This window comes from Grammomys surdaster, unplaced genomic scaffold (assembly GCF_004785775.1).
Source record: "Grammomys surdaster isolate TR1022 unplaced genomic scaffold, NIH_TR_1.0 125946, whole genome shotgun sequence".
NCBI classification, from domain to species: domain Eukaryota; kingdom Metazoa; phylum Chordata; class Mammalia; order Rodentia; family Muridae; genus Grammomys; species Grammomys surdaster.
Window position 1 is genome coordinate 3,121,639 of NW_021620768.1, and position 12,055 is coordinate 3,133,693.

A 12,055-nucleotide genomic window follows, 5' to 3' on the forward strand; every position below is an offset into this window, starting at 1 on the left:
GGGAAAGGGAGAGGGAGCACAGGCACAGGTCTGGAAAGCTGTCTCAGCAGAGCATAGGCTGCAGCTTGTACCCACGATTTGCCTTCAAGCTGTTTGTTTTTGCTCCTCCCAGACACCCTTCTCTCAGAACCAGACCGAGCTGAGGCTGGACCTTGACAACCACCCTTACTCTTACCTGCAAAGCATCCACATGATGAGTTACCTTCTGTTTGGAACATAAAGAAAGCTGGGTCCCAGGTTTTTCTTGCCCAAGATCTTTCTCAGTGAGGTACAGACTCAGCCATTTGATGACCAAGAAAGTTCAGGATGGCTCTCAGGATCCCATTATCACCTCCACAGTCCAGTAGACACCTAAGTAGTGGGCCTTCCTGGTCTTTCCCATCATGCCCACGATCTGGTAATGCTGACCGATGTAAACGTGACAGACACATGAGCCTCCTTCCAGAAATCCCAGGCCTTGGTTTGGGGAAAACTTTTATTAACTAAAATCTTTTAAGAAATTGCTATTCCCAGGTTTAGTGTGTGTGTTCTGTTTTTGAGAGGTGCGTACATGCGTGCATGCGTGTCTGTCTGTCTGTCTGTCTGTGAGGGTGGTATAAGTGAAATACAAGGCCTCACTAGCCTCAGACTTGGGGAAATTCTCCCACCTCTGCCTTCCTAGTATCAGGGTTAGAGAGCCACTGTGCCCTCAAATTAATTAGTCAGCCTTCCTCATTCTTCACTCCTCACTCGCTAATCACAGAATGTTTTCCTTTTAATGAAAAGGTTCCCAAAGCAGTTCATCCCGAGTGTAGTTTTAGAAATTGTTTATTTCAAACTGTTACAAATTTCACTTTAAAGCAAACAATGGCAAAAAAAAAAAAAAGCATTGAAAAACACTGACTTTGCAGAAAGTCTTAGGTATCAGCTTACAGGTAACAGAGTGTAAAAACCTTAAAAATATTGTCTCAGAGACAAAAACATGTAGCATTGAGGTATCCTGTTTAACGGATGTGATCTCTTGCCAAAAAGTCTCTCTGTCTGTTCCAGCTTGCTACACACTGTACCAGTCCTTTCCCTGAAAACAAGATCTCCATCCGAGCATATGTTCACAAAACTGACAACGTTCCTTAATAAGCGTTAAGGTTGCCATAGAAACTTCCTGGAACTGGCACCCAACTACACTAGCACTAGAAGCTGGAGAGACCTTTGGCAGACCCTCCCCAGCGCCAGCCCCAGAACCTGAACCAGCTGGCTTGCTTCTTCCCACCAGCCCTCACTGTAGGCCGGACCACAGAAAAGGCTCTTAGGATGATCCTGCCCCTCCAAATGAAAACAGGTTCCTCACCACCTCCACCTGCAGTTGAGTGTGAGAATCTTCCCCAACTAGGTCAGCCATAAAGAACTGCTTAGGAAATTCTGCAGCTCAGAACCCAAGCAGTCAGGCAGACCAGGCCTTCCTTAAACTGGCACGCCATAACTAACCATGGCCCACCCTGCTGGGCTCTACTCCACACTGGCTCCAAGACAATTCCAGCAGGAAAGCCCACACCAGTTTCCTTTCTCCCAAGACACCAGGGACATAGGAAAGATTCAGTGTGAGCTTTCAGCCAGGTGAGAATGTGCGAGGACAAGGCTCATGGAGAGAAAGGACTGTCACCAAATGTCATAGGTGTGGCCAAGGCTTCTCCCTTGAAATAGTTTAAATTTCACTATGCCAGAAGAACCAAAGGTCACTTTAGAACTAGAACCAGTGTGTGTTCCCCACTTTCTACCATGCAGCAAAGATCATGTTTAGATCATCTGTCTAAACCCTCCGCATCTGGTCGCCAAATGCTGGTGTTAAGTGGTACTGTTGACAAGACAGCCTGTGGGCAACAGAAACTCCAGTAAGAGTGACCCAAGATGGAACACCCATTCAGCTAGCACAGATTTGAGTCCAGGAGCAGCTGAGGGCATACACCTGTGTGAACTGAAGGAAGCTGGAGCTCAGACGAAACAGACTTCATTGACTTAGCTTATAAACTGTCAAAAGGAAAAGGCATCCTTTTGATATGGGGTTGGGGGAGGCTATCCTGTAACAACAATAGTGAAAGCAATAACATCTTGGAGATCAAAGCTATTTAGCTTTCAGAGATAATGAGCTATCTGGATTTCAATCTTCCGCTCTGCCTGGTTTGTTTGGGTAACAGCTTGCAGGCAGAGCCCTGTGAGGGACTGAAGAACTGTGCGTGGGCACAGGCACCTATCCCCTGAAGATCGCTATTTCTAATATTTCCCTTTCACAGCATTTTTGTTATCCTTGAGTTCCAAAAACTTAGCAAAGGAGGAAAGAAGGAAAAAATAAACATGAATACCTGCCTGATTTCTTTTTTGTCAACCTACAGAGCTTTTTCTAAGACAGCAACAGACCCTGAAACGTACAAAACCTGCAAAGAAAATAACTAACTGCTTAAGTCAGTGGCCCCTTGGAGATAGCAAGCAGATAGCACAGGGTGACAGCTTCCAAGCTCTGCCCCATCTCGTGATGGTGATATTTTCTGAAAAGACAAGCTACTAGCATAGTTCTGTAGGACGGCAGATGTGGGGTGTTGTAGTTGCGTAGCTCACTTTAATGGCAGCACGGCTCTGTGGCTCTGTGGCTCTGTGGCTCTGCAGTCTCCTCAGTGACCACTAACATCTCTGGATTCTTCAAAGCCCCAGGAAAAAGCAACTGAGGCGACTCAGTCAAAAGTAAAGCAAGGAAGGCCGAGGTGACGCTGAGGTGTAGCAGGAAGCAGACACCCTTCCTGCCTATGCCTGGGGGTATTCACAGGCTCATTCCCTGAAGCAAAGTACGGACAGACTATTTTTACACTTTTTAAGACAAAAAAAAAAATCAAGATACAAAATGAAACCAAAGGCTTTTCTGTTATAGGAAACAGTGTTTTGTTTTTTTTTCTTCTTCTTGATTTTCACTTGACTTGGCGTTTGGGCTAAAGTTGCTGCACTTGGCCCTCCAGGGGTGGAGGTGAGGGCTCGTACACCAGCATGCAGTGAGCAGCCTCTTCCAACAGCACAAGAGAAACACTCAAGAGTTCTCTAAAAACCAAAATGAAAGTGCATTCTTGCTAGCTAAAGTTTTCTTTTTGCATGAATGTCGTCTTTCCTAGAAGCTCAAGTCCAGTTGAAACCAGTATGGACAAAGCTGGGGTAAAGTAATTGTACTCTCTGCCCTGGGAGAGACACCCCCACCACCATTCCTCCTCTGGGAGAGTAAGGGCACAGGAAACGTGGTTTCCAGGCTGTATCCCCCGTCGAGTACCACACGGACAGTGGACACCCATCCTCTCTCTGCTTCCGTTCTGCTTCTCTCCTGAAGTCCTGAGATCGAAGAAGAAAATAAAACCTCCACAGTCAGCAGTGCCTAGGATTATCATTCACATTTAAAAACTGCTTATGAGAAATTCATTGTCATTCCGCGTAAACCATCAGGCCCTGAGATATTTAGTCACCACCACCGGGTCAGCTGCTTCTCCGACTGCTTTCCAGGTGTTTTGAAGGAAAGTAGAATCAAGCTTCTTCCCGGCCTCAGTGGCCTCAGAAAGAGAATGGTAAAGAGTGTTGGACTTTACGAGTTCAAGTTAAAAGGTGGCTTGGGGCAGTGAGTCAGAGCTAGGCAACTGGGGCAGCCTTTGGCACTCCTTCCTGAGGCTTCCTGAGGGTACAGCTTATGAGCCACTATCAGGTGCATAGCTGACGGGCGTCTCTATTCAAAGGCATCGCAGGCTCTCTTCATGAAGGCCTGTGTTCCTCACAGCCCCTCCTTTGGAGCCTAGGCAGCACACCAGTCTTCACCCACTCCGAGCCTTTGCCCAGCTCTTGTGGGATAGTGAAGCTGCAGCCCCGCCTGCCCCACCCCCAAACCAGGCAGATGGGACTGGTGGTGAGAAACTTGTGTGCTGATCTCCTGGTGCCGAGCCAGCTGCCAGGTACCGTCCAGACGATTATCTGGGGAATAAGTAGTCTCTGTTGCTGTTGTCATAAGGGCTCTGTGTGTCCCTGACACCCAGACAGCTGTGGCTTACGGTGCTGTCCGATCCAGAGCTGTTATGGGACCCTGATGGGGCGAGGAGAGGAACCAGAAGAAAGGTCGGCTTCAGGGGTCCCAAGGAATATGGTGGGGGTGGAGGAGAAGTCATCTTGCTTTCCTTCATAGCCTGTGACTTCCATTTCTTCTTGAGTCTTTATAAAAACATACAAAAACAAACACACAGACCTTAGACTCCTTCCAGGCCAAAGGCATGGTGAAAAACCCTAACTAGTAGCAGCAGGCTGCCTCGGTTGGTTAGGTGTGCCTAGGTTTGGCTTACAGAAATGCAGACTCTCTGGTTCCCATACCATCCCCAGAGGTCCCATGACACTCTGAAGAGCTCGTGAGTTTCAAAATCACCTCAAGACCATATCTCACTGACCTCATTTACAAAGGGAGAGAAATGAAAGTGTTCCTTTATGCACTTCAAAAAAGTCGTCTGACACACCCTCATCTGCCCTGGGCCAGAGGCTGCCTACAGGGCTCACATCTTCAGGTCTCTATGCATTCACACACACACATACACACACACACCACACACATACACACACACACACACACACAAGAGGAGATTATTCTTTCAGTGGGGAGGAATATAGAACTCGGTCCAACTAAGGCTGGCAGGAGCAGATCGGTCACACAACCTGCAATGGACAGCAGAGAACAGGCTTTGTGGTCACTAGCAGCACTCTGTCCTGTGATCTATAGTCAGTACTACCATCCTCAGGTATCCAGATATCTCCACCCACCCCACCCCAGCAGGGAGAGACTGTAGGTGCTGATGGGGGCACCACTGGGCACGTGTTGACTCATCTGACAGGAAAGTCAGTGGTAAGCAGGAAGAGATAGGCATCACCCTCATCACAGCCTCCTCCGTGCAATGTCGGGCCCAGGGCCAGGCTCAACAACCATGAAAGAGTCACCTGACAGCTGGAAGAAAGCCGAGCCGCAGATACACATCTGCAAAGTTATGACAGGGGCTCCTTCCCAAGGGGCCCGTGGCGAGGTGTGCTGAACCAGGGCCTCCTCTCCTCGTTTGACTTCCTTCTTTATGACTGTCTTGCTATGTACTGACTCCAAAGTGGGGATAAGGTGACCCTCCCCCCAATCTCATCACCCACCACTACCTAAGGAAGGGCTAGGGTGGGGGAGGGGAAGTCAATGTCAAAAACAAGATTTGGGCATTTTTTGGGCTTGAAAGCAGCAGACTACTCCTGTTCTTGCTATGATAAAATGATTGATAGCTGGCTCCGAATCTGCTGTTGGCTCTTGGCCTGTTATCCAAGCAACGCAAACAATCTCCAGAATGCTACTTGGCTGCAGGAAGAGAGCCCAGTAGTTGCAAAAGGGAGTGTGTTTAGTCGCTGAGTGGAATTCTCCCTATAAGAGGATTGAGGACACACTGCTACACCATGGACTGCAAAGCATTCAGACCCTCTGACCCAGGAACTCACGTTCTGGAAATAGACCCTAAAAATGACTGTGGTGGTCTGAATAAAAATGGCCCCCATAGACTCATATATTTGAATGCTTAGTCACCAGGGAGTTGTATTATTTGAAAGGATTAGAAGGATTAAGAGGTGGTGGTGATGTGGTCATGACATCTTCACAGCAACAGAATAGTGACTAAAACAATAACATAAACATGGAAGAACTTTAGGCACAAAGATGTCCAGCACAGTCTTGTTTTGTAAAAGCAAAACATCTTCCAGTGCCTGACAACAGTTAACCTGGGTATCTGTCCTTACAAGAGAACCCTATGCTAACGAATGTGACATTTACAAAGAATGTGAAAATATTTACAAAGTGAAAATATTTTTTAAAAGATAGGGTTAGAGGGTTTTTATTATTATTTTTAATCATAGGTATGTGTACCTGAGTGTGGGTATGTACTTGTAAATGCAAGTATCCAAAAAGGTATTGAGTCCCCTGCTGCTGGAGTTGCAGTGATATAAGCCGCCCGATGCAGGTGCCGAGAATCAGCTCAGATCCTATGAAAGGAGAGTAAGTGCTCCTAACTGCTGAGCCATCTCTCCAGCCCAGAATTTAGAGTTATATATGCAGAACAACTGTGGCGAGTAACAGCAGACAGCACACACAGATCCTAGACTAAACCTCTGAACTGTAAGCAAGCCCCTAGTTAAATTCTTTCTTTTATAAGTTGTCCTGATCATGGTGTTTTCTCCCAGTAATAGAACAGTAAGTGAGACAAAGGATAAGCAAGAGAACCGTGCTTTCCTTTTGAAACATTCTTCCTGAAAATCACTAAACCAGTTAAAGATACTCACACCTAGCATGGGCACAGATGCGCAGGACCTAGAGGCCTGGGTGTGGCCAATAGATGTGTCCAATTTGCAGTCTATGGGCAGCATGCTCCCCTGGACAGCTACGAATACAGCCCAACACAAAACCATTAACTAACCTGAAACAATGTGAGATCTTTTATTCGGGAGGACTGGGTCTCACTCTGTAGCTCCTGCGGGCCTTAAGCTCACAGTGTTCCTGCTGCCGTAGGATTCTATCACACCCAGCAGCAATTTAAGAAATACTGGAATGAGACATTGTAACTAGTTCAAAATGACGTTGTCTGTGTTTGTTTTGTTTGTTTATTTTCATCTGTTTGTTGGGGTTAGGATCTCATTAGGTGGCCCTGTCAAACTCACTATGCAGATCATCCTGGACTAGAGTTCCTCCTGCCTCAGCCACTCCAGGGCTAGGACTATTGTCACATGCCACTACACTTGGCTTTTATGAATGCGTTTTAAGCTGTAGGTATACAGCTAATGGTTTAAGTCCATTCTAGGAAAATGTGCAGAAAAATAATTTTGTTAGCAGAGTCTTATTTTCTCAGTTTCGGAAGAACTGATCCCTGTCGGATGTGACCTCCATCTAAGAAAGGGTAAACTTTTGTTGGTAGTATATTTTAGTTGTTTTCATTTTCTCTAACATCACTAGAGAAATATTTAGAAAAATATTTAGCTCGGGAGATAAACTAAATGTTCTAAAATTATGCTATCCTGACTGGCAAAATATCAAATGCCTACCAGACTTGCAACCCAGTCACTGTGGCTCAGCCAGCTTCTAACTTCCTGACTCCACAGTGTCTCTAAGTGACAGTCTTTTCTTGTTAGGGAGCCTTAAAATATGGAGGAAGTTTTCATTACTTGAAATTACTAGGTTGTTTTGTTTTATTTGGGGGGGGTGCTGAGACAACAGAGTTTCTCTTTGTAGCCCTGGCTATTCTGGAACTCACTTTGTAGACAAGGCTGGCCTTGAACTCAGAGACTTGTCTGCCTCTACTTCCTGAGCACTGGGACCAAAGGCATGTGCCACCAGACCCCACTTGAAATTACTAGTTTTATCAGGCAAGTGTCATCCGCCTATAATCCCAACATTTTGGAAGTGGAGACAGGAGGATGAAGAATTTGAAACCAGCCTGGGCTTCATACTAAGACTCTCAACAAAACAAAACTAAAACAAGCAAACTGGTCTCTTTTACTAATAAATCTGCCTTATATGGCATAAAGTAGAAACTCAACAGGTAGGAAATGAGTTGCTGGTATGTTCTTAGCACAGGCACCTACTTCCCCTGTCAGTGCCTCAGGGACCACGGGGGCTGGCAGCAGCCAGTGTTGGAGCCTAAGCAACGGGCACGCAAACTAGTCTCTAAAGCCTCTCTATTAGCACACCTAAGTGCCTTGTAGGGCCAATTGGGTTACCTCAGCCTGTGTAGACTTGGTCCGTGGGCTAGTGTCTATAGGGCATGTCGTGTAGCCCTGGCCCCTTGGACAGCCATTAAGGGCCATTTCCTTATTGGTTGATTAAAGATTTTGACTGCATGACCCTTAAGGCCCCATCCCATGAACCAGGCTTGGGGTCCTGTGCTCCTTACTAGGTGCATCTGCACTGTCTCTTTGAGCTTTAGTTTCCCCTTCATTCCTTCACAAGAGATTCATAATTTGGGGCCAGGGACATAGCTCAATGCCAGAGCTCCTTCCCAGCCCTGGATTTGAACTCTAGCACTGAAAATAAGGAGAGGAGGGAAGGATCAGAACAAGAACAGCCCTGAGCTGAGCACAGACTGATGTGGTTCTATGTGTTTGTTGTCAAGCCAGCTCAGGGCCAGTGAATGTGAGGGCCTCAGGAGCTAGAAGTCTCTGCCAAGGTCCTGCTCTTCCTCCTCACCATGGCTGTGCTACTGTGGCTCTGCCCACGTCAGCCCTTCCTTGTCAGGGATTGACTTCCTCACAAGACAGTCCCCGTCCCGTCCCCTGGCCTCCTGCAGCACCTGACCCAGGACTCAGTGTGTTACGTATTCATTTGCTCAATGAAGCAGTGAATGGGTGAAGCTCCTTAGGTTCAGCCCCTCCCCACTTAGACAGATGAAAGCTAAGACACAAGAGTGCAGCCAAGAACCCCAGGACCCATCTCACCTCAAGATGATGAAGACACAGAGGAGCAACCCAAATGCCAGGCTTCCTCCAGCTACCAGGAATGTGGGCAGGGATACAGATGAGGATTCTTGCACTGGGGCTATGAGCAGGGGAGGGGAATGGAAGAGGGGGAAGGGGCAGGACAGAAGGAAGGAAAGAGGGAGAAAAAAGTCAGGCACCAGATACTAGAAGCAGACGCAGCTCTGGATGGCAGCGGAACTCTGAAGAGGCACTGCATGGACTCCTCTCACTGTGACTGAGGGAGGCTGCACCATTCAAAGGCTCCTATGAGATTGGATGCCCGCTGCAGCCAGCCAAAGGGCTATTCACTCTTAGAGTAGCTTTCCATATATCCTACCCTGGCTCCAGGCAGAAGGCACATTAGAGACGGAGGCTCCTAGGATTCTGTGGTGGTCCCTGGGACCGAATCACGGAGACTCAGGGCTTTCAACAAGTATTTGGAAGCAATTTCTCCCCTGGGATGTCACCTCTTGCCTATTCTCAACTTGGCAGTCAAGCCACAGATATGCCATGCCCCTTCTCCTGCAGGACTCCCCACAGATCTCCCTTCCTGGCCAGAGTGTTCTGTCTACCTTTCCTGAGCCCCTTTCCTGCATAATTACTAGAGAGAGGCCAAGGCCGAAGGCTCTTGGCTGAGCCCGTGCAACTCTGCAAATAGGCTTCCCTCCACAGACACTCCATTTCGGTCTCCAGCAACGATGCTCACAGTCTACTCAGTCTCTGTCCTACTCTTCCATGGACCTCATCGGATCTTGGCAAACAGCATATGGAGCCATGAAAGGCAAGCTGGTGCTATAGCTCACTGATGGCACGTTTGCCTAGCATGTTAGAGGATCTAGGTTCAGTCTCCGGTACTGTGAAGACGTATACAGAGCAATAGAAGATCGTTGCCTCTGATTGGCTGCTAAGTGTTCACGTGAGAGCTTTTCTGCAGGAATACCAAGACACTAGGGCTTACCGAGTACACTTGTTGCTTCTGTAGAACTTCTGTACTGATCCTCACGGTTGTCATGGTCTTCAACAGAGACCTAGGAGAGATGACCCTCATCACCAGCCTATCCAGCCTTCATAGGGACTTCTACATGTCCTCCACAAAGCTACCATCCCCTTTCCGTGTGCTGAACCTCCCTGTGCCCGACCTTCATTGACTGCCTATCTGTCACTGGTGTCATTTGTGTGCTCACTTTCCCTGTGCCAGGTGGAGTTCTTTCCACCCATGTCTCTGCCAAAGGCACACAGGATGTGCTCAGTAAACACAGTGGCTGTCCATGAGGTCTGTTGCCCAGTGCGGCGGTAGCCTCCTGGGAAAAGCCGGTCCTAGCACCTCATCTGCACTTTGCATTAGCCAGCTATATGATGGACAGATTTCTGAGTCCAGATGGACTTACGTCCTGCTTCTAGATCTGAGAGATTTCACCCACACAGTGGAATGGGTGGCCAGTCACAGCTAGTGTCAGATCCCCTAGGACCTACCTAGAACTCTCTGGCCTGAGAGGCAAGGACTCATCTGCTTTTGCCTATGAAGACACCAGAAAACCCCATAAGGACATCCCCCTGAGGACATCCCTTCTAAGACAGCCCTGGGTAGCGTGTGTGAGGTCCAGACCCCTGCTTCCTTCTTTGTGCTTTGGGGGCAGAGGAACAAAGACTGCAGCTTCTTGTTGAGGGAATTAAGGACCACAGGAAGAGATAGAGATGAGTGGGAAATTGGATTAGTAAAAGAATTTGTTAAGCAGCTTCAGCTGTAATCCGCTTTCCAATACTTCATGATACCAGGCTGCCACAGGGGAGGGCTAAAATAAATTGAATCTGGTCTCAGACTAAGCTGTCAGTGGTATCCAAAGACATCGGGATGAAACAGTAGCCACCAGAGCCAGGCAGATGGCACTTTACAGCTTCTGGGGACAGGGAACCAGCCACATCTCTGGAAGGCCCAGCTAGCACTGACTTGGGGCAGTGCATGCCCTGGTCCTTTCTGGGGGCAAGCTCACCTGTGTGGAGTTCCAGAGGATCCCTGCCGGAGTGGTCCTGGGTTCTGCAGGTAGAAGGAAGGGTTAGTGACTCACGGACCCTGGAACTCAGTCAGAGCAACCCAGAGTATCACAATGTGCTGGGAATGGCACCACACTTGTAACCCTAACACTCAGGAAGCCCAGAAGGATGGGTGCCTCAACTTTGAGGCTGGTACAGAGAAGATCTTGTCTCAAAAAAATTTTTTTTTCAATATAATCCATAATATTTTTTTAAAGCAAAGTGCTGAGAATGCAGAACTCTCCAACACTAACACATAACGCAGTGGCCTGGAAAAATTTTGTTTCACATTACATGATGTAAATGTGTATCAAAACATTACATGTTCCCACAACTATGTCTGATTATTCTGTATCTACTAAAAATAAAAGTGCAGGGTGCTCGCCTTTAAGCTCAGACCTTGGAAAATAGAAGCCAGCCTGGTCTTTATAGAGCATCCGAAGCCAGCCAGAGCTATACAATGAGACAGTGTCTCAGAAACAAAAAACAAAACAAAACAAAACAAAAAACTTCAAGTTTTCAGTGGTTACAAACACTGGCTGCTTTTCCAGAAGACCCAGGTTTGACTCCCAGCCCTCACATGTTGGCTCCCAACCCTCTGTAACTCCAGTAACTCCTCAGTCCATCTGAGCAGTCTCTGCAGGCACTGCATGGATGTGGTACACAGCCATAGGTGTAAGCCAGACATCCATAGACAGAAGATAAAAATGAAAAAAGTCAAATGAAGAAAAGATGAGATAAATCTTTAAAAATAAATATTTCAAAATTTTAGAAAAACATTGAAGACATAATATAATGCATTAAAAAAACGCATGCTTTGATCCAAACTCATTTATATTATCATATATTATATATTGCAATATATACACAGAAAGGGAAAGGCCAGGGTGATACACATTGCAAGATATGAGCACTACGAACAGTAATTCCTTGATCACCTCTTTGTGCAATAAAATATATGAAGGATCAGCCAAAGATACCCTGATAAAAAAGGAGTGGGGACAGCTGTGGCAGAGGCCACTCCTTCCATGGAAACTGCCTTCCACAGAAATCAAACTTGAGAGCAGGCCCAGAACGGGGCCTGAGGGACCAGCTCTGAACCTTGCCAGGCAAGGAATGGAATGACTCAGAATCTCTCGTCATCTCAGCGATTTTTTCCACTAAGAAGTTAAAAATACCACCAAGTATAAGACATTCAGCATCCCCAACCCTGGAGAATAGCATAATCACTAAGGGGTGGAGGACAGGGTGACCTGTTGCTGCTTGGGAGAGAATTTCCAATGGGCTACAGAGGAGAGACAATCACACAGCAACCCTGGAGGGGTTGAAAGAGGGCCCAGAGAGGGAAAGTAATTTGTCTAAGTTCACAAAGCAAATTAACTCAGAATTGAACTTCAAATTGTGGTGAGGACCCAGCACCTCATGCCTTTGTGCCCCTCCCAACTTAGCCTAATAAGAACAGTTCAACCCACAGAAGGGTGTGTACAGAAGGGTGTGTACAGAAGGGTGTGTACAGAAG

At 47.2% G+C, this 12,055-nt stretch overlaps 1 protein-coding gene across 2 annotated transcripts in view; it reads right to left on the reverse strand.

Annotated features, from left to right (window-relative positions):
- Positions 1-802: 802 nt before the first annotated feature.
- The window catches only part of Il6r (interleukin 6 receptor), a 51,179-nt gene continuing 39,926 nt past the window's right edge, over positions 803-12,055 (reverse strand). The window contains exons 7-11 of one of the 2 annotated variants that reach the window (XR_003709450.1): positions 10,497-10,540; positions 9,464-9,533; positions 8,485-8,584; positions 5,927-6,042; positions 4,092-4,203 (exon numbers count right to left, since the gene is read on the reverse strand). Coding sequence is in view for 1 of the 2 variants with exons in the window: in XM_028753187.1 (XP_028609020.1) it covers positions 3,966-4,203; positions 8,485-8,584; positions 9,464-9,533; positions 10,497-10,540 (452 nt within the window). In the remaining variant the exon portion in view is untranslated. Of the gene's footprint in view, positions 4,204-5,926; positions 6,043-8,484; positions 8,585-9,463; positions 9,534-10,496; positions 10,541-12,055 lie in introns of both variants that reach the window. The other variant, XM_028753187.1, reaches the window with a different exon arrangement.